Source organism: Miscanthus floridulus, chromosome 8 (genome assembly GCF_019320115.1).
Source record: "Miscanthus floridulus cultivar M001 chromosome 8, ASM1932011v1, whole genome shotgun sequence".
NCBI lineage: Eukaryota > Viridiplantae > Streptophyta > Magnoliopsida > Poales > Poaceae > Miscanthus > Miscanthus floridulus.
In genome coordinates, this window is record NC_089587.1 from 27,309,138 (window position 1) to 27,329,266 (window position 20,129).

Here is a 20,129-nt window from a genome sequence, read left to right on the forward strand (position 1 = left end):
CATTCTTTTTTTTTTTCCTTCAGGAAAACACAATTCAGACACTTGGCTTCACATACACAACACATATATGAGACTGATCTAACACTGATAAAGTTACTATAGCAAATAACTAAGCCGGAAATACAAACTGAGCCAGAAACTAGATCACGAATAAGGATGGCAACGGGGACCCGATACCCGATACCCGACGGGTATTTGATCCATTAGGGGACGGGGATGGGATCATATCTTTACCCGCGGGCATCTAAATGGGCAAGAATCCATACCCGACGGGTATAGCGGGTATGGAAACGTTCCCTGTTTACCCGTCCCCGTTACCCGTTGGGAAACCCGACTATTTGAGCTGTCATGCGAGTATTAGGCCTAAAAAAGCTCAATATAGATATTTTGGTCCAAATCTAAATAGTCATATATATAATTTGTGTTCTAGGAACCCTCGTTCAATTTTTCCTCACCATCTTCGCCAGCAGCACAAGCACGCCTGTCTCACGAGCGTTCGTGCCCCTCGCTTCCTCAGTTCGGTCTCTCTGCCACCTTTGCTCGTCCTCCTCGCAACCTCGCTCCTTCTCCTCGGCATCTCCGAGACTCCGACACTTATACCCGGGTGAAGAAGAAACGTCTCCGATTGCAAAGCTACGACCCCAAGTGTCCTTGTTTATCGGGTATGCAGTACCCGTCGGGTATCTGTTACCCGACTGATACCCGACGGGTACGGGGATGGGCAAGAATCTATACCCGAGACAGTTAATGGGGATGGGGATGGGATGAATTCTCCGTAGCGGGGAAGAGAACGTTCCGGCGATACCCGACGGGTATATACCCGTTGCCATCCTTAATCACGAAGCCAACCATGGTCATTTCGCTGGAATGTTCTGGCATGCAACAGCCACCAGACACAAATGGCTTGGATTGCTACCTGACCTGTGGCTAGGCAAACTTGTCTGGGCAAGCAACCAAATAGACCCTTGTCGCTTGAAGAAAGTAGATACGCCCTAGTGCTTCTAGTTGTAGGCAGCATGCAGCAATGGATGGCAACACAGTCAGACGCCATAGTGCACGTTGCACAAGCTATATAGGACTATATATGAATTATTGTACATTTGCACTACACTGAATGGACAAAAGAGTAGCACTGCACTGCACTGAAGTCTGAAGGCTCAGTGGGTTTTTAACCTCCTCTTGATTTTTTTTAGAAATACATGTGTTTTGGAACAATTTTTACGGTGGTTGTGCAACAAATTTATGTATGGCTGGAAGAAGTTCTTCTAATTCTCAAATGCCGAGTGCAGAGCAAATGTCGCCAATTGACTCTGCAAGTTTTCTGACAACATCTATGTGGGTTTCAGAACGGAGGCATGTCAACACCAATTGACTCTACATTAAAGATAGCTAACACTCAGCAAAACCTTAGTGCACATTTAGATAATATCTTGCATATGTTTTGATAAGTAGGTTAGAGGCCACTAGTTTTAAGTTGTCTAATTTACTTTGCTCTTAGACGTCACGGTCCCTTCACATAACATAGCTCAAGCCCGTGTAAAAGCACACAGCTAAAGGATGGTCATCCATGCACTAGCGTCCAGGAGTGTGGGGACATTATATATAAAAAATGGTTATAACATACATAAGTTTTGAACACAAAAAATCTCAATCAATACAAAACTTAATGTCACAAACAATAGAAAATCAAGGCTTTTCTCACATGGCCATTGAACTCCTTGTGTTCATGAGTTGGGATGTATACATAGATGTTTAATCCCAGGATATATAACTCAGAAAGATGCTTGAGGGATATATTAATAAGCATGGCTCTAAATCAAAACCAAATTTTGCATAGCCCCTTGCATGTAGAACTTGTTTGGTTGGGAGCCTGAAGCAATTTTGCCTAGCCTCTCTGCTGCCTGTATCCTGGATGCGCTATGTTTGGTTCATGTCCTGGTTGGCTCTGTGCCAGGCAAGTGGATCCTCCGCTAGGCCACTGAAATCAAGCGCCTCGTGCCTGCACAAGTTGCCTGAGCTAATAATGGTGGTTAGTTTGTTGACTACCCAGGAGACATGAAACACATCTTAATCAACATTATTTCTTTGCAAAAGTTGTCACTATATTTATCCTTTAGCTAAACATATCGAGACTTTTTTTTACTAGAAATATATTTTCCTATTCAATCTTATTAAACGAGATTATAGAATACATGTTAATTATACAAAGATAAATAAACACACTCATTACGTCATGGATCTTTTCTTATTAGTATTTTCAAGCACAATAGCAGAACAGTATAGGTATCTCACAGCTTGTGCTCACCTGATTGCAGATGAGTTCATGGCAGTAATACACCAGCAACAGAACACTCTTCAATCTCCCGTAAACATTAACTTGACTATAAGCATTAGTTATTAGACTTAGAAGTAGAAGTAAATTGAACCTAGCTCAGTTAGTTGGGTTCATTGTGGTAGAACCTACTCATGTGGATTCCAAGTCCTTGACTTCGCATTTTACTTGATTTATTCTAAGATTTAACGACGTTGTTCTTTAATTGGTAGACGATGTGTCGATAACAAGACCGTTTGTGGTGACGATGCTAATGGTACTCGTAGCAATAAGGTGTGTGTTTATGGAAATGAATGTGCATGTATGTACGAGTGTTTGCACTGGCTTTGTCGTTGTGTTTTATGGTAGTGATATGATCACTTTTCATGATGTTCAAGCCATTTAAAACTAATGTTCAGTGCCGCAATTAGTAGGTGAACCTTGAAAAAATCTGACCGATTAGTAGTAGGGCCATAGCAATTGCGGCAATTAGTAGATGAACCTTGAAAGAAACTGACCGAGTAGTAGTAGGGCCATAGCAAAATAGCCCTAAAATCGCCACAGTTAGTAACTAGCCCGTGAAAAGAACCTGACCGATTACGCAAAATATATAGCCCTACTAAAAACGCCATGATGAGTCGTGAGAAAAAAAAAGAGCTGTGAGAAAAAATGAGAAAAAGAAAAAAGAGTTGGAAGAAGGGCGCGGGGCGAGCTCAACGCTCTCCACCACGCCGTTTTTGCTGGCGGTTGCCGCGCCGTTTTTGCTCAGTCGCCAAGCTCCATGGGGAAGGCCGGGTCATGGCTCAAAGCCCATTTACCCCTCTTCCCAACCCTGGTTCATGGACTACAGTGTCGTTATTTGAGCAGGCCTCTATGTGGTTAGAAAATCAATACGGCACTAATAAGTATACTCAAGGCGAGCGTGTGATTGTGACCCACTCTTTTTTATCAAACAAACCCCAACACGATCTGGCCTGACAAAATGAGCCCATGGATCGAGGTGGCCTGTCCCCAGGGCCCAGGCCATCAAAGCAACGACTCCGACCGACGGCTCCCCGCTGAAATCGCCCTAGCCGTCTCCCGACGCCGCTGCGTCCCCGCCGTCAGCTGCTTCCTTTCCGTGTCGCCATGGTTTCGGTACGCCAGGCGGGATCCGGTCCTCCGACCCGGCGTCACCAGCATCGCCACGTGCGGCGGCGTGGCCCCGTCGGTTGTTGTTTTTTTAAAGAAAAATATGAAGCTTGCCATTATAATTTTGCTAAATTAGAGATATTATGTCCCACATGTTATTGACTCATGTGAGCCTCACATGTCACTGAGATAACAATGAAATATATCTTTTTTTTTTCTTGTGATCTGTCATTCCGTTGAGCACTCATCTTCAATCCATTTCTCTAGCTAGTCTGTTTGCAACCATGTTGTTACATGCGTTGTTTATAGATTTGTCACTGGACACATATTCATAGACACAGATAGATCTATTTAGAGCATCTCCAAGAATATCTAATATTTTCTTCCTAAAAACATGAAGTTTTACAATTCCTAAAAAAAAGTATTGGAATGAATAAAGAAGGCCATCTCCTAGAGTTTCTAATAATCCACTCCTAAAATATATAAGACAATTTTAGATTAGAAATCATATACTATTTATAAGTATCCTAGCCACTTTTATATATTATTTCTCTCTTGTGCATTTGCATCAGAAACCCTTTCTTACTCTTTAATCTTTCCACGCCTTTTCACCTTTAGATTAGCCGACAAACATGCGCGGGACAGAGAAGATACGCGGGACTTGGAAGCGTGTAACTTTACGCGGAACGGAGAATGGATTAGAAGTTGTTGGAGAGGAATTTTTTCTTATCTCGCTAAAAATCTAGGATTAAGAACAGATTTAGGAACTCTCTTATCATTCATCCAAGAGGCAACGCAGTGGAGGAGTCAATGTTTTGACCGTCGTTACCGTGGATGTCGTACTTGCCAGAGCTGCTGCCGAACGGCAACTCGTGGAGGGTGTGCGACCCCCACCACCGCTGCGGCAACGGCACACGGTCGCGCCACGTGCGGCATCTCCGCCGTGAGCACCAGTTCCACTTCCACTCCTCCGATAGCCCCATCATCGCCGCGTCCGAATTTTTTACTATTTGGCCCTTTTTTCAAAAGTTTCTCTCAAATAGACCCATGGCGGAAAGAATTCCAGAAATGGACCCTTGCTCGGCGCCACGGTGACTAGCGCCGAGGTCCTGGCCACGGGCAAACGGCCTGTAAGGGGCTCGGCGCCATCCACTCTAGCGCCGAGCTCGGCGCCATTCACTCTGGCGCCGAGCTCGGCCTAAATATCTACCCCGGCCTTCTTCCATCTCCTTGCCCAGCCAGCCCCCGCCTGCCGCTCGTCGCCGCACGCCCGCGCCGCCCTCTCAGCCCGCAACGGTCTCGAAGAAAGACGCACCTCGTCTCCCCCTTTCCGCACCGCTCCGCTGCAGAGGAAAGCAAGAGTTGGAAAACCCCCCAGCGCAGCCCGACACGACTGACCGCTAAAAATCTCTCCCGCCGCGCTCGCTAGCGCGCAGCCGCCGACCCACCGGCCGCGCGTCCCCGCCCGTGCCCCGCGCCGCGCGCCTACCCGAGGCCGCGCGCTCCCTGCCCGCGCCGCGTCGCGCCTGCCCGCACCGCGCCGCGCCCGGTCCGGAGCCGCCCTGCAGCTTCGCCTGCCGAGCCGCTGCTGCTCCGGCGGCCGAGCCCGCGCCGCGCCGCATGGCCCTTCGCTCCCTCACCCGAGCCCACACCGCGTCGCCGTGCCCTCGCGCTGTTGCCCGTTGGTTGGCTGTAGCGCCAAGCCGCCACGCCCTCCACCGCCGTCCTAGCCTTTGTCTCCACCGGCGGCCTTGGCCTCGTCCCGCCTTGCCGACGTCCACCGCCGTCCTCGCTTCGCCCCGCCTCCCGCGGCCGTCGAGCCGGTCTAGCAGCGCGGAGCGCCGGCCACCCCACGACCGCCGCGCGCCACCTCTGTCGTTGGCCGTGCCACCGCAGTCCCGGATATTCGCCTTGACCTACGCCCATCGTCCGTCGACCCGGAAAGGTAAAAAATATGAATATGCAATGTACCTATTTAGTTGGTGTATGTTATTGACTAGTTATACTGTGATGACTTTGTTAGTTGATTTAGTTAGATATATATGTAGATAGATAGAAACATAGATACATTGGTAAATAGATATAGTTAGATAGCTATTTAGATATGTAGTTATATTTGTAGTTAACTACATATGATCTTGCTATTTAGTGAGTACACTATAAATATATACGTTGTTATTATCATGATTACTTAGTTTGTAGTTAGAAAGTACTTGTTAGGTACTATCTATCGTCTAATTTGGACTAAAGGACATGTGTTTCGTTACGTTTTTTAAATAGATGGACAACCTAGTGACCATATATCATGGAGGCACGGTTGAAAGCGATCGTTATGGATATGTTGAGTTTCTTGACATGCAAAGCGTGCCTGTGCTATTCAATGATAGGCCTTCATTTAGTGATATGGTTGCAAGGGCTCGGGAGGAGCTGTATTGCTTTGGAGATGATGACATTGCAGTTGATGGTGTACTGCACCTAGGTTGTCCTCCGAACATCTTCAGGCGAATGATCTCAATTGGTTGTGTGGATCAGTGGGACAACTATGTGAGATCGGCTATGAAGAGCCAGCTGCAATGTTTGGACGTGGTTATTCGTCGGGTGTTAGTTGATCCAATCCCTCATGGGTTTACCCCAGCAATGGATCATCCGGCATACATCGACCCTCCCGTTCCGGAACCTTACCTGCATGTGCAGATTGCGCCTACGGTTCCTGATGCTCAATCTGCCCCCAATGCGTTATTTGGAGATAGTTATCATACTCATGTTTTCGTGGCAGATCCTCCTTATGAGATCCCTTTGACACAGAATCATCCGAGTAAGTGTCTTAACCGCATGGTTTTTGGGAGCTTATCCTGTTCCTTACATCTATTTCTTTCATTCTTTCCTCATTTCTATAATGACGTTGCAGGAGACATTCCTGAGAATATCGATGTGCCCCATGTTGCTGCGCAAGTGCACTTTTCAGATGGATTTCGTGGCTCCAATAATGTTGAAATTATGAATGATTCGGAGCCATATGAGATGGCTAGGGCTCTTGATTCTGATGATGATCGTCCTGTTGGAGAGCTGACGGAGAGTGATGTTGAGATGATGAGACGTATCTTTCCTGACCGCCGTGATCTTAGAGTTCATGAGTTTAGTGATCTTGCTCATTCTGATCTGGCGTTTGCAGAATGACGTGATGATGAGCTCCTAGAAGCTCCTGAGGCCGATCCTAACATGGTAATTGAGGAGGGGAGGGTGTTCAATGACCTCCCTGCTTTGAAGAGGTGGTTGTAGGCTTTTGCAGTAATACGAAAGAGGCCTTACAGGGTATTGCATTCATATGTGGAGCGCCGTTACACAGTTGTGTGTGACAAGGAACGCTACCCATGGAGGGTTTGTGCAAGGAAGCAACAGGTGATCGAAAAATAAAAGATCACAAAAGTAGTTGGGCCACATAATTGTGCTGACCATGAGCTGACACTGAGGCATAGGTAGTTGACATCTACCCTCATTGCCAAGCGGTTGATGGGAATTTTGCAGGGAGAACCCAACATGAAGGTGAGAACAATTATCAGGACCATTGAGGCGTTGTATGGAGGATATGTGATAACTTATGGTAAAGCATGGAGGACTAAGTAGCGAGCGTGGAAGATGATATATGGGGACTGGGAGGATGGGTATGAGCAGCTGCCAGTTCTTTTATCCGCATGCGGAGTACATCTACTACCTACAAGACCGTATCTTCGATCTAGAAAGGGAAGTTAGCAGCGGTTACAAGGACGATGAACAGGACGACAACAACAATGGTGCCGATTCACAGGAGGCACTCTGTAATGATCCATATTGCACCTGCCCTAACCACAAGAAAAGGGGTCTCCCCCATCACCCCCGCCACCACCACCAACAACAACGGGAGGCTACTATGGAGAAGGTGCAACACAATTTGCTATGTGGCCACACTACTAGGATGACTTTATATTTTTCTTGTGGAGAATCCCAGGTTTAATTATCTAAGGCATGTTAGGTTTAATTACCGAAGGCATGGTTTAATTACCTAAGGCATGTTAGGTTTAGTCAAAGAAAACTATATACCCAGGTTCGGTACCTGTAGTCACATGCCATTTAATGTGTTTCGTGTGTTGATTTCTATAATGTCGTATGTCGTTAACTGTTTTTTGCAGCACGTGTTCAAATGAAAATAAGTCTGTATCATTAAGCGGAATATTAAGACCATTGATAATGAAAACAACCACATAATAAAAAGTTCGATACTATGTCACATTACACAATATATTAATAGTATAAATAAGTGCCGATAGTAGACAAAGGGGCAAATGCACTTCCAAATCCTCAATCTGAAACGTACTGAGTAAGCAACTCATCATCCGAGTACCAGTCCTCTACTACAACCCTGTTGCTGTGGCTAGGCTCAACTGCGTTGCTCTGACCTGCCTGTCGCTTGTAGTAAGCGGCCTCCGCTTCGTCTGTGGCCGCTGCGGCCTGAGTGAAGAACGCGTCGTCATCCTCCTCTGCCTGTAAGTCCGTCTCTACTAGAGCGATGAGCTCGCTCAGTCTGCCAGTGTTGTCGTCAGCCTCCTATGCCTGAATGCCCACCTCTGCTAGAGAGATGAGCTCGCTCAGTCTACCTGTATCGTCCTCAGCCTCCTGCGCCTGTATGCCCGCCTCTGCTAAAGCAATGAACTCACTTAGTCTGCCAGTGTCGTCCTCATCCTCGTCTCCATCATCACACAACACAATCGATGATTGAACGGTGCGACCAGCTCATGATCTATGGGCATCTAACTTCTTCTCCTCATATCTTGCATGAGCCACCTCTGCAGCATGTTCCCCGCTGCAACCAATCCCTTGATGTATAAAATGCAATCAGTTAGCAACTCGATAATATTACATTTAAAACTAGGCAACGAAAAAAAAATTTCAAGCACTCACTGGCATATAATGTAGCAACATGCTCGTCCAAGACCTGCATCTGTACTCTTGTCTCCTCCCTTGCCTCATTCCTTGCCCTCTCCTCCTCTAACGTCGTCCGCCTCTCCAATCCCTATTTGTTAAGCCCAACATCGATCGGGTTACAAATACCGCGCTATCTAGCAAACTCACACATCTTTTCTTTGTGATGTTTAACGAATAGGTTGACGTAGTCAGGTCCATATCCCCTCTTCCGTGCAATTACTTGCCTCTTCTTCAGTTCATCCAAGAACTTAGCTTGACCATCATAATATTTCCAACTGCATTTCCTAGTGCTCTTTTCAAAACAAATATTATATCATATATTTATTAGGAAAACAAACAAAATACGATTTCATGTTTATCAGAAATATAACGAACCTCATCATACTCAATCATATGGCCGCAATAATGACCTATTCCAAGCTCCGAAGGGACTAGGCCATAGTTGGATTTTACACCGCATTCGCACATGACAGGAGGTGCTTTGTAGATTACCCGTTCTTTCTTCTTTTCCTTAACCCTCCGCGGTTCTTCTGGCCATTGGTTCTTAGGACCATACAACCACTCCTTGAAACGACACTTCGCCATTGAATACACCTAAATAATGAGACATTAGTACATAAACACATATAGCTCAAGATTTTAACATATACACTTTGCACTTACTTCATGCTTGTTTGGACACACAAACTCCAACGTATTCTCAGGGTTTATCACAGCTCGATCTCCGCAATAGCACAGAGGAGGTTCCTCGAGTCGTCTAACTATGGCTAGGTGCTTCTCCTTAGCCGTCATTGCCAGAGGGTTAGGGGGGTGGAACCCACCGCTTGAAGTGCTCACGTGGATGTCTCCCTCTAAACCAATCGTCGAAAAAGAGATACCTAGGATCAAACTTTTCTGCACCATCGATCCACTGAAAGAAAAAGCACCTCTCATGGTCCTACACAACGAGATTCCAATAATATATTAGTACCATACTTAAACAAATAAAGAAAAAGGATAGTACAAATAATTTCTTACATTAAACCGACTACATGTGTAGAAGCAACGCGCGGCTGTGTCCGGATGTTTCGATTGAAAAACATGGGCCGGGAAACCACAATCACAGTTAGGGACAGGAAGGTCAGGGGGAACGGGGACATCTTTGCTAGACGCGTCGGGGTATAATTCTCGAGGACGACCCCGTTTTCGCCAAAACTCCTCCCGAAACATTTCTTGCATCTAACAAATAGGATGTAATTTAGCAAACATAAATAAAAACATCACAACAAAATATCAATGAGAACCATAACTACAATCCAATCAATTTCGTTATAAGAACCAAAAACAGTTAACATTATACCCTAAACCTAGGGTTTCTCATTTCATCCACAACAATAAACCCATAACATAACTACATGCGGCTTGGTTTGCTAGCATTTTCCACGCCTTGAAATGAACCTACGGTTGTATAATACATATATTGAGGGATACAATGAAACCCTAAGTGATGACGATTCTTAGGTTCAAAAATCCGACTAATATGTACCGAATCTATGCGAGAAAAACAAGGAGGTGAGCGAGTATACCTTGCTCTCGAAGATCTACGGATCAAATCAATGTTTTCAAGGTCCAATATGTCGATTCGTGAAGTAGGATGAAGTGGCGAGAAAAAAACCCGAGGAGAAAGAAGGCTGGGCTGGGGTTAAATGCAGGTAGCTCGGCGCCAGAGTGGATGGCGCCGAGCCTCTTACAGGCCGTTTGCCCGTGGCGACGTCAGTCACCGTGGCGCCGAGCTCAGCGCCACTCACTCTGGCGCCGAGCCAAGGGTCTATTTCTGGAATTCTTTCCGCCAGGGGTCTATTTGAGAGAAACTTTCGAAAAAAGGGCTAAATAGTAAAAAATTCGGTCGCTGCGTAGGGTAGGCAGCGGATCTACAGTACTTTGCGGGCTGTATTTCTCAGGGCAGCAGAAGATGCAACTGGTTTAAGCCCATATATATACTGACGAAAGGCCCATCAATGGAACTAAGCTGGGCTACTCAGTGAGCTGCATCACGAAAGGCCCATCCATGGAACTAAGCTGGGCCACTCAGTGGGCTGCATGACTTCATTTGCCAGATGCCAAACGTTTTCGCTACTGTGTGTGAATTGTGAATTTGTGAGAGGCTAATTCCTTTGGGGAAATAATGTTACAGTATGACATGAACCGGAGTTCATATAAAAAAAGTGAATGATTATGGGTGTTTAAATTCTGAATTGTTTGGGAAAGTGAATGTCTAGTAACAACCGATTCCCATCTTAAACTAGAACTGGCTGTGGTTGGCTGGGTCCTCTCCTCTGTCTAAAATTTGATGGTACCACAGAAGTGTTTTGTACTTTTGTGGCTCCACGTGCATTAGAAATGAGAATTAGGTAGTATATAAATATTTAAAGCCGAAGTTTATGATCGCTATTGTACTACCTATATTTAACATCTTTATATATGTGTCTCTAGGACGATGAAAAATTTCCACTTTTATTATGGATCTACATGCCGCTTTTTTTTATGGATATCCATTTAAGGTCTTGTTTGGATGTTACCGTTCAATCCACATGTGTTGGAGTGGATTATGATGATGGATTGATGTGAATCCGACTACATTCAAACAATGCCTAAATGTTTGAGAGAGGTAATTAAATTTTGATCCGTGTGGTAAAAAATAAAATCTACTAGGTTGTAAGAAAAAACTAGGAACTTGTTATCGTTAAAAATCTACAGCATATAAAATAAGATGCTAGCTACACAGTGCATATGAACAGTGAGGATACTGTAGTACAAACTACAACCAGATTTTGGTCAGAGAGTCTTAAAACAGTTTCCCGGCGAAGTCGTTGATGTCGTCGTCCTTGAACGACGGCGACGCCATCTCCCTGAACTGCCTAAGGTCAGACGTGCTCCGGCCGAGCAGCAGCGCCACCTTGGTCTGGAACACCTCGCCGTTCTCCCTGCGCTCGACGTCAGCCTCGTCGAGGCACGCCTCGATGTCCTCCTGGATCTTGCGGTAGAACCCGGCGACGTTGCGGAACATGTCGAACAGCATGCCCAGCTGCCAGCCGTGCTCCACCGTGTTGGCCGCCGCCGCCAGCGCGCCGCAGAGGGCGGCGGCGCCGGAGGCCCAGGAGCCGGCGGCCGCCTCTCCGGAGGAGGAGCCGATGAAGGCCGTGGCCAGCGCGGCCGTGCCCGCGAGCGCCGGGCCGGCGACGGCGAGGCCGCGGTTGAGCCGCAGCGCCAGCTTGGCGTTCCACACGTGCTCCCGCTCGTCCTTGGCCCTGAGCACTCGCGCGACGCCGCGCATCTCGTCCTCCAGCTCCCGCGTCCAGCCGTTTCCCGACGTGGCGCCTCCCCGGGCGCCGACGTTGATGGTCTTGGCAGACTGAGCCGGCGACTTCCGTCTGGGCCACCACCGGGCGGGCTCGACGGTGCTGGGGAACTTGTCGAGCATGCCGGGGAACAGAGGCAGCGGGTACGCCGCGTCGAGGGCGAGCACCCTGTCCATGGCCTCCTGGACATCGGCCTCGGCGGTCGCCGTAGCCGTAGCCGTCCGGTGGTAGTCGAGCGCGGCGCGGACGTCGCGGTCGAGCTGTCTCCAGAGGCGCGTGGCGTTGCGCTGCTCCTCGGCGAGCTGCGACGGCTGGATCCTGTTGACGGCGGCCATGGTGACCGCGGCCGTGGCCAGGAGCGCCCCCGCGGAGGCCTTGAGAGCGGCCATGGCCGGCACGGCGGGCGCCAGCGCTGCCATGACGGAGGCCGCCAGCGTCAGCGAGTTGGTGGAGTGGAGCAGCAGGTGGTTCCAGTTGTCCCGCTGCCTGCCGATGATGTCGTGCATGTCGGCGCGGTCCGCCGCCGCTTCGGCGATCGCGCGGAGCCTCTGCGCCGCGGTGCCGGTGCCGGCGCACTCCGGCGGCGTCGGCGGCGTACCAGCTGGCGCGCGGCCGTTCACGGCGTGGTCGTCGTCCCGGGCGACCTGCTGCAGGTCGTCGATGCTGACCAGCTGCCGGAGGTTAGCCTGCTGGGCCCGCGTGCGCAGCCGGAAGAGCCGGGAACCGCGGCGTGGGCGCGAGGCCGGGAGCAGCGCGGCAGCGATGACGACGACGCCTTGCGACTGGAGGAGAAGTGCCTCCGCGACGGCCATTTGTGTACGTACAGTGTCGAGTGTGCACGCTGTTGAATTCACGATTATTAGCTTTGATCTTACATACAGTCCCTGTTGAATTGAATACTGACAGACAATTGAGCTGCTGTCTGTTCCTGGTTCTTGTAGGTTGAGGGGCGAGAGGTGTAGGCATAAATAGGCGTCGAGGAGAGACGCCATGTGGACGAGGGCTGGGTCTGCACTCTGCGCTCTGTAGCAGAACAGAACGGGTGGTACTGCACTACTGCAGTCTGCCGTTTTGGACGGATCCTAGTCGAGGTCGACGATGAACGAAACAGTCAAGAGTAAGACACCACTGAATCAGCTGATGTTGACGAGACCTCGCCACTGGTGACTGATCTGATGCCCAACCTCTCATAGCTACTGGCAGCATGTACGCTCCGGCTTATCAGCCAATAAACAATATTTTTTTCTCGCACTAAACTAGCCAATATTACTTTCAGCCATGACTTATAAGCCAAATAAGTCCAAACGAACAGGGCGTAGTATTCCTTGGGCCTTGGGATCATAGTTGGCCATGCAGCCCGAGCCCGTCGGCCCGGCCCAAGCACGGCCCGGCACGGAGGCTAGCGGGTCCGGGCTAGCCCGGCCCGGAGCAGCAGGCCGTGCCTGGGCCTTACCCCAGGCACGTGGGCCGGCACGACACGGCCTGCTACAGAGCAGCCGGCTCGTTAGCGGCCCGGCCTGCAGCCACGGCCCCCGCATATAAGCGGCTCGCCCAGTCCGCAGTCGCCTCGCCTCCTCGCCCGCTCCGTAGTCCGCAGCCGCCTCGTCTCTTCGTCCGCTCCGCTCTCCGCTCCCAACCCTAACCCTAATCCCCAGTTCCCCACTCGCTCGCCGCGGCGCAGCCGAGCCCCGCTCGCCCAGTCGCCTCGTCGGGGGCCGGCTCCGCAGTCCGCTCTCAACCCTAACCCTAATCCCCACTCGCTCGTCGGCTCGCCGCGGCGTAATCTCTGCTCTTTGTCTCGGCCATATCGGCCACATCCACGATCTGACGAATCTGAGCTCTCTCTCGTGATCTACTGATCTCGTCCGTCGTCCCCGACTCTGGTGACCTCGATCCGCCTCTCCTCCCTTCTCCCTCTCTCTCTTCTCTCGCTCTCGGTGAACTATGTGAGTTCATAACCATGTTCCTGTCCGTCCCTCCTCCGCTGTTCGTCGTCGTTTCTAATCGGTCTCTCTCCTCTGGGTGGCCCTCGTCATCTCTGGCACCGGGCTCCGGTTGCGCAGGTACTCCACTAACCCTAACCCTAACCCTAACCCTAGATCTGTCTTCTCCACTTCTTGTGTCTCTTCCACTGACTATGGATCTGTAGTTCTGTACCTCTATCTCTCTGACTCTGTTTTTCTCCTCCATGCAGGTCAGTTGCTGATGTCTCGTCGTCCTCTTCCTATGGCATAGACCGGGCACGGCGGCTGCGCGCACCGTTGAGGAACGGTGCTGGAGATAAACCGTCTGCGGTCAAGGTTGCCATGGCGGATGACAACGATATCGTCTATCCACTCACCGGCAGCGATGACCTGATCACGGCAGGGCTGCTCCCAGAGGACGACGACGACATCTGTGACGACGCTGCTGCGTTGTTGGGTATTGATGTCGGTAGCGGCTCTGCTCCGATCGATCTGGACGGTGGTGACGGTGGTGGAGGGGCAGAGCCGGCGCCGTCGACGACGACGATAGGGACACCAATCGGCTCCAACAGCACAGATGGTACCTCATCCTTGATAAGCGTAAATCTGATGTCTGGGTTGATTTTGATGAGATATATGAGACTATGAATGGTCAAAAGATTCGAACTGTTGTTATTTTATAAAATGTGAAGAGTAGATTGTCTGCTATATCTTCTGCTGGCACTGGTCATTTGATTAGACATTAGAAATCTTGTAGGGAAAATGTTGATCATGCTGCTAGAGTTCATTCTAGGCTTTCTTATAATCCTGATGGATCTGTGCATAACTGGGACTACAATCCTGTTGTTGCTCGCTCTGAGTTGTGTAGGTTGATTGCTAGGCTTGACCTTCCATTAGGTATAGGTGAGTCACAGGCATGGGAGGATTACATTGTTCTTGCTCATAACCCTAGGTTTGCCAAGGTTTCTAGACAGACCACCACTAGAGATCTTGGTAAGTTGTTTACTGAACGCCGTGATAAGCTTAAGAAGTTTGTGTTGCCTGCTGCTTCTTCTGTTGCTTTGACTTCAGATATTTGGTCTGGTAATGCTAAGAATGATTATATTAGTGTTGTTGCTCACTATGTGAATGCTGATTGGGAGTTATATAAAAGGGTTATTGGTCTTAGGCTGATTGAGGTTAAACATTCTGGTGAAAACATTGCTGAAAGAATTGCTGCTGTGGTTGAGAAGTATTGTTTGATTAACAAGATTCTTCTAATGCTAGGGCTATGAACACTTTGACACCTCTATTTGCTTGTTACTTGGGTCCTGATCCTTCACCTGATCCTTTGGATCCTAGTAACTGTAAGTACAGTCTTGTACATCAACGTTGTGCTTGTCATATCATTAATCTCATTGTAAAATCTGGATTAAAGAGGTTGAAACCTTACACAGAAGATTTTAGAACTGCAATTAACTTCTTAAATTCCTCTAATCAAAGAATTACATTGTTCAAGGAATACTGTAATACTAAGGGTGTTAGACCTAGAAAATTTGGCTTGGATATGGATGTTAGATGAAATTCTACTTACCTGATGCTTAAACACTTGGTTCCATACAAGAATATCTTTTCTATGTTCATTAATTCCTATTATGGTTCATAATTGTTGACTATAAATCATTGGTATTTTGCTGAGAAGTTATTGGAGTTTTTGGAACTCTTCTATGACTCCACTGTTGTACTGTCTGGTGTTTCTAGAACTCACAATCATTGGCATGGGGAAGAATCTTTGGCCGTGGATCAGGTTTTGTTGGTCCTTCCCCTCTCTCTGCCACTTCATCTTCATCTACTTCTGCTGTTTCTGAGCTATCAGCTTACTTAGACAGTGACAATGTCACTTCTTATGAGGATGATTTTGACCAACTTCTGTGGTAACGTGACCACAAGCTAACCTTTTCAATCCTATCTATAATGGCTAGAGATATCATATCAGTTCCTGTATCTACTGTCTCTTCGAAGTCTTGTTTTAGTTTGACAGGTAGGATAATTGAGGAACGACGGCGGCGCTTGTCACCAGAGACTGTGGAGATGCTGACCTGCTTAAAGGACTAGAAGTTAGGAGAAAAAAGAGAACAACATGCTGTTGACAACCAAGAGCTTGAAGACTCATTCCAGAACTTGTACCTTGATGAAGATGGACCTGCTGGTGGTGCTTCTGTTACTTAGTGAGGTACTAAGGTTGAGACTTGACTCCTGAGTGTGTGTGTGATCTGCGACTGTGAAAGGGTTTGCGTGACTATGAAAGACTTATCTATCATTTGAACAATGGTTAATTAAGAGCTGGCTGCACTCCTTTTTCTTTTTTAGGGTTTCTCACAAAGGTGAGTTTTACCTAGAAAGGTTTTTAATGAGGCAGCATTGCACTAAACAACTTATTTTGGTTATTTTTGTTGTCTGTCTGCTTTGGACTTTGATTCTGTGAATGTATGAAACTGTGATATGTGAATGTATCAGACATCTCGACTTCGATTATGTGAATGTATGAAAATATGACTGTATCGAACAAGTTTTGGACTTTGATTTTGTGAATGTAAGAAACTGTGATGATGTGAACTGTGAATGTATGAATTATGAAACTATGAACTATTTGTGAAATTATGAATGCAAAAGGTAACAGGACGCGGGCTGACATGACCCGTGATTCTGATCGTGCTTTGTGGACTAGCCCAACACGAAAACTGGCCCATAGGGCCGTGTCTGGGCCGAAGGCCTGACCCGTGGCCCTATGAGGCACGACCCGGAAGGCACGGCGTGCCGTGCCGGCCCGTTGGCTATCGGGCCGTGCTGGCATGGGCCCGTGCCGTGCCGTGCCGGACCAGCCCGTTGGCCATATATACTTGTGTTGCAAGACGGATGCAAGACGGATTATTATACGGGTTACCTGTATAACCTATAGAAATTAATGTCTATTTATATGTTGGTGGACAACCGCTGAACCACATGTCCACATCCCTAGTGGCAGTTTCAAGTTGCGCCACACCGTACAGTACGAATCAATTAATCGTAAGGAATCCGAGAGGAATATTCAGATTAGTTAGCTGGACCAGTTCGCCGTGCAAATGCATGCATTGATACGGCAGTCCCAATACTAAAAACTATATATATAGTTTCTATACATATTAATTTTTATAGATATTACATATAGAAACCATATTCTCAATGAATAATTTCTATTGAACATTTTTTTATCCAATTACATGCGTCCTCTCTTCATTCTCTACCAATCATATCTCTTCATGTCTTTCGTGTTGACATGATTTCTAATTTAGACCCAGTTTCTATGATTTTTGCTCTCTCCCTTCAATACTACCTTGCTAAATCAGCAAAACGCTTATGTGGCAGTACAATTAATGTTCATAAAAACTATGGTGGTTTCTGCATTGGGGGTGCCCTTGAGCCAATCTCAATGAGAGTTTTGTAGAGTTTCATGTGCATTAAATATGCTGACATGACACTGTATTGATGAAGAGAGAGAGATGATGAAAGTTTTACGAGAGTAGAGAGAGTTTTATGGGGATAAAACTCTTCTGCACTATTTTCCAAAATATGAGTATGTTGGAAACTGAGCCATGAAAGCTCCACTGATACTGGCCTTAGTCAAATTCTTGGACCAGATCAATGCAAGTAATTCATGCATGCATGTGTACCTTTTCTAGCTCATGTATACCAATTGCCAAGTTGATGGTACTCTCTGATCAGTCTCGCTCGACCAATACCCACCGGCCACCGCTCCTAGCTCACTGCCTTCGCTAGGAGGTCGCTGATGAAGACATGATCAACTTAGCTCCCTTGGCCACACGGAACGCACGGACTTGATGAAGTAGGAAATGCAAGTTCGTGGCACCAAATTTTGTGACGCACAAAGTGTCCCTGAACCACAGGGAACATTTTGGAACACAAGCTAGCTAGCTGCGGTCTGCGGAGTACGGACCATTGTACACACATGCCTAACGAGGTCGTCGTCTCATGGCTAGCTTTACACTAATTACTAATTATGACTTTTTTTTAGACCTTTCAGTGAATTGGCCTTCTTTTTCTTTAGCATAAAACAGATATATGTTTGAGTAATGGAACGCTACAAAAGTACAAATGTTGTTTTGTTTGCTATATTGGAGCGAGGTCAGGTGTGTGTATAATTCACTTTTGTTGTTGTTGTTGTTGTGGACGACAATGCCACACTATGTTAAATTTCTAGGGGTGTGCAATAATGTAAAGACTAAATGGAGGGAGTGCCTATTTGAGGTACGACCTAATAACACTTAGCAAAAGAGGTCCGGTCTAAGCACACCCACGATTACTTTATTAATTGCTAGTCTCAAAGTCTCACTGGACACTACATCACCTTTTTCCTTTTTTCTATTGAGGACTGGACTATACAAAGATACATGACTTAGATGATGCAATATGGATCTTATATGTTTATATATCTTTAGTAGATTTAGGCACAGATAAACTAAATTGCCAACTATAGCTACTAGTAGTACTAGCTAGCTAGTTGACTTTGATTTCAATATGGAAGTTGTACCAGTAAAAAGTGCTTATACATATATCCACTGACGGCAGCTTTACGCCTAATGTATACGGTGATCTGCACCAGTTGACCTGGGAGCTTAACGTACCGTACCGGTTCATATATATGCAAAGTGGTGTGGGAGGGTAAGCACAAATTAAATGACTGACCGTTGACATATATATAAAGTACTCAGCTGTCGCATATTGTAGTACAAACTACAATGGTTGGTATAGTTATTAAAAAAAAAAACTACAATGGTTGGCTCGATCCATTTCTGAGATAGATCTACCTTCGACCGAGCAGAGAACATGCATAAGCACATTATTTGCTTTTGTAAATTTCTTCTTGTTCCATCGCCTGGGCTCTGTCTTGTATGTAAAAGTCAACGGATGGAAGGGCCCGGGAGCAGGCCGACTGCATGCAGAGCGCGCGGGCTGGCATTGGCATTGGGATTAATTGGCATCATCGGCGTGTGTTATCGTCACGGTGGCGTGCTCGATCAATCAGGAAAGTCAACCAAAACAGCGCATCGTCGTTGCAATAATGCGATGAGCAAATGCATTTCATCAGAGATTTATAATATCGATTTATTCGTTCATGGACACAGCAGGACACATGGTCGTCATGCACCTACCGCTACCGCAATCGGCGAATCAAACACCAAGCACACAGACTTAACACCAATCTCGCTCGGGATACAAGGTCAGAGTTTGATTTTTAGCCGGTCTTGAAATTTGAATCCATTCATATCCCATCTATCTAGGAAGACTTATACGACCGATATTATTTGGCATCCATGAATAATAAGTGAATACTAGCATATTTAGGAGGTGTTTGGGACCGCTTCACTTCATGTTTTTCAGCTCCGCTCCATGTTTTTTAGCCAAATAGGTTCAGCTCCACGCACTCATTTCGAGGAGAAAAAAGATGGAGTTACGGAAGCATCTAAAGGGGTGCTCCACAAACTCCTGCAGGTTTTTCGTGTAGCTACTCCACGGTGGAGTTCGTGGAGCGGTCCGCGCTCACGGCCCAAGCGCAACACCGGCCGCATGTCGGGCGAGCCAACTCTCCACTCCTTTGCGTCCACCGTTGATTTTTTGGTACGCGTGCGCCACCTCTCGGCGTTGATGATACACTTGTATGCTTCTTCCCTAAACTCTCCAAACCCTAGACTCACAATTCCCAGCCAGTGTATAATGCAACTTCGGTCGAGAATGAAAGGGTGAGTGTGCACGAGGAGGGTCACGACGCTAGGCGCTCGATGACCAATCCTTGGTGAGGGGCACTTGGAGAAAGCCGGGCATATTTATAGCGACTAGCGGCGGGGAGGCGAGCACATCGACGCTCGAGTCGTCGCTGCGAAACCTGCGAGCGATGCAAGCGTAACACGAACAACATCAGTAGTGCACTAGTGTTGAGGGCATAATGCATGGAAGCGGTGTGCAAGGCTCAGGGACACAACTAGAGTACCAGGAGGTGCACCAGCTTATTTTTCACAACCTGGGAATATAGCTTGTTTTTCATTAAGAGGAGTGAATTACACAACACAGTTATGAGAGAAACCTCATAGGACAGCTTATAAACCATCGAACTAGTGGTGGGTGACCTGAAATAAACATAAGAACAAGAAAAAAAGAAGGAAGAAAGAGCAACTGCCCTCAGGACCCATGACCTACAATTGAGCAATCAACGCAAAGGTTGCCTACAAGATAGACAAAGTCGTGGCGGCAAAGCATCCAGCCGGAGAAGGCACACCAGCAGCAACAGAGGTGGCACCAACTTGCGGAGCAGGTTTTGTTCACTACTCATTGCCGTCGATTTTCACTGGTTTTTGTAAAAGTTACCAATTATCCTGGCAAGGACCAGTGATG

At 47.4% G+C, this 20,129-nt stretch overlaps 1 protein-coding gene across 1 annotated transcript; it reads right to left on the bottom strand.

The window, feature by feature from the left end:
- Window positions 1–11,094: 11,094 nt before the first annotated feature.
- Window positions 11,095–12,658, bottom strand: LOC136471402 (probable F-box protein At4g22030). Its single transcript, XM_066469128.1, has one exon. It carries the CDS (start codon window positions 12,549–12,551, stop codon window positions 11,226–11,228), a length of 1,326 nt encoding a protein of 441 aa, XP_066325225.1. The 5' UTR covers window positions 12,552–12,658; the 3' UTR covers window positions 11,095–11,225.
- Window positions 12,659–20,129: the final 7,471 nt, after the last annotated feature.

Bases quoted from the DNA above. Each gene is read 5' to 3' on its own strand.
- LOC136471402 (XM_066469128.1), bottom strand. From the start codon at position 12,551: ATGGCCGTCGCGGAGGCACTTCTCCTCCAGTCGCAAGGCGTCGTCGTC.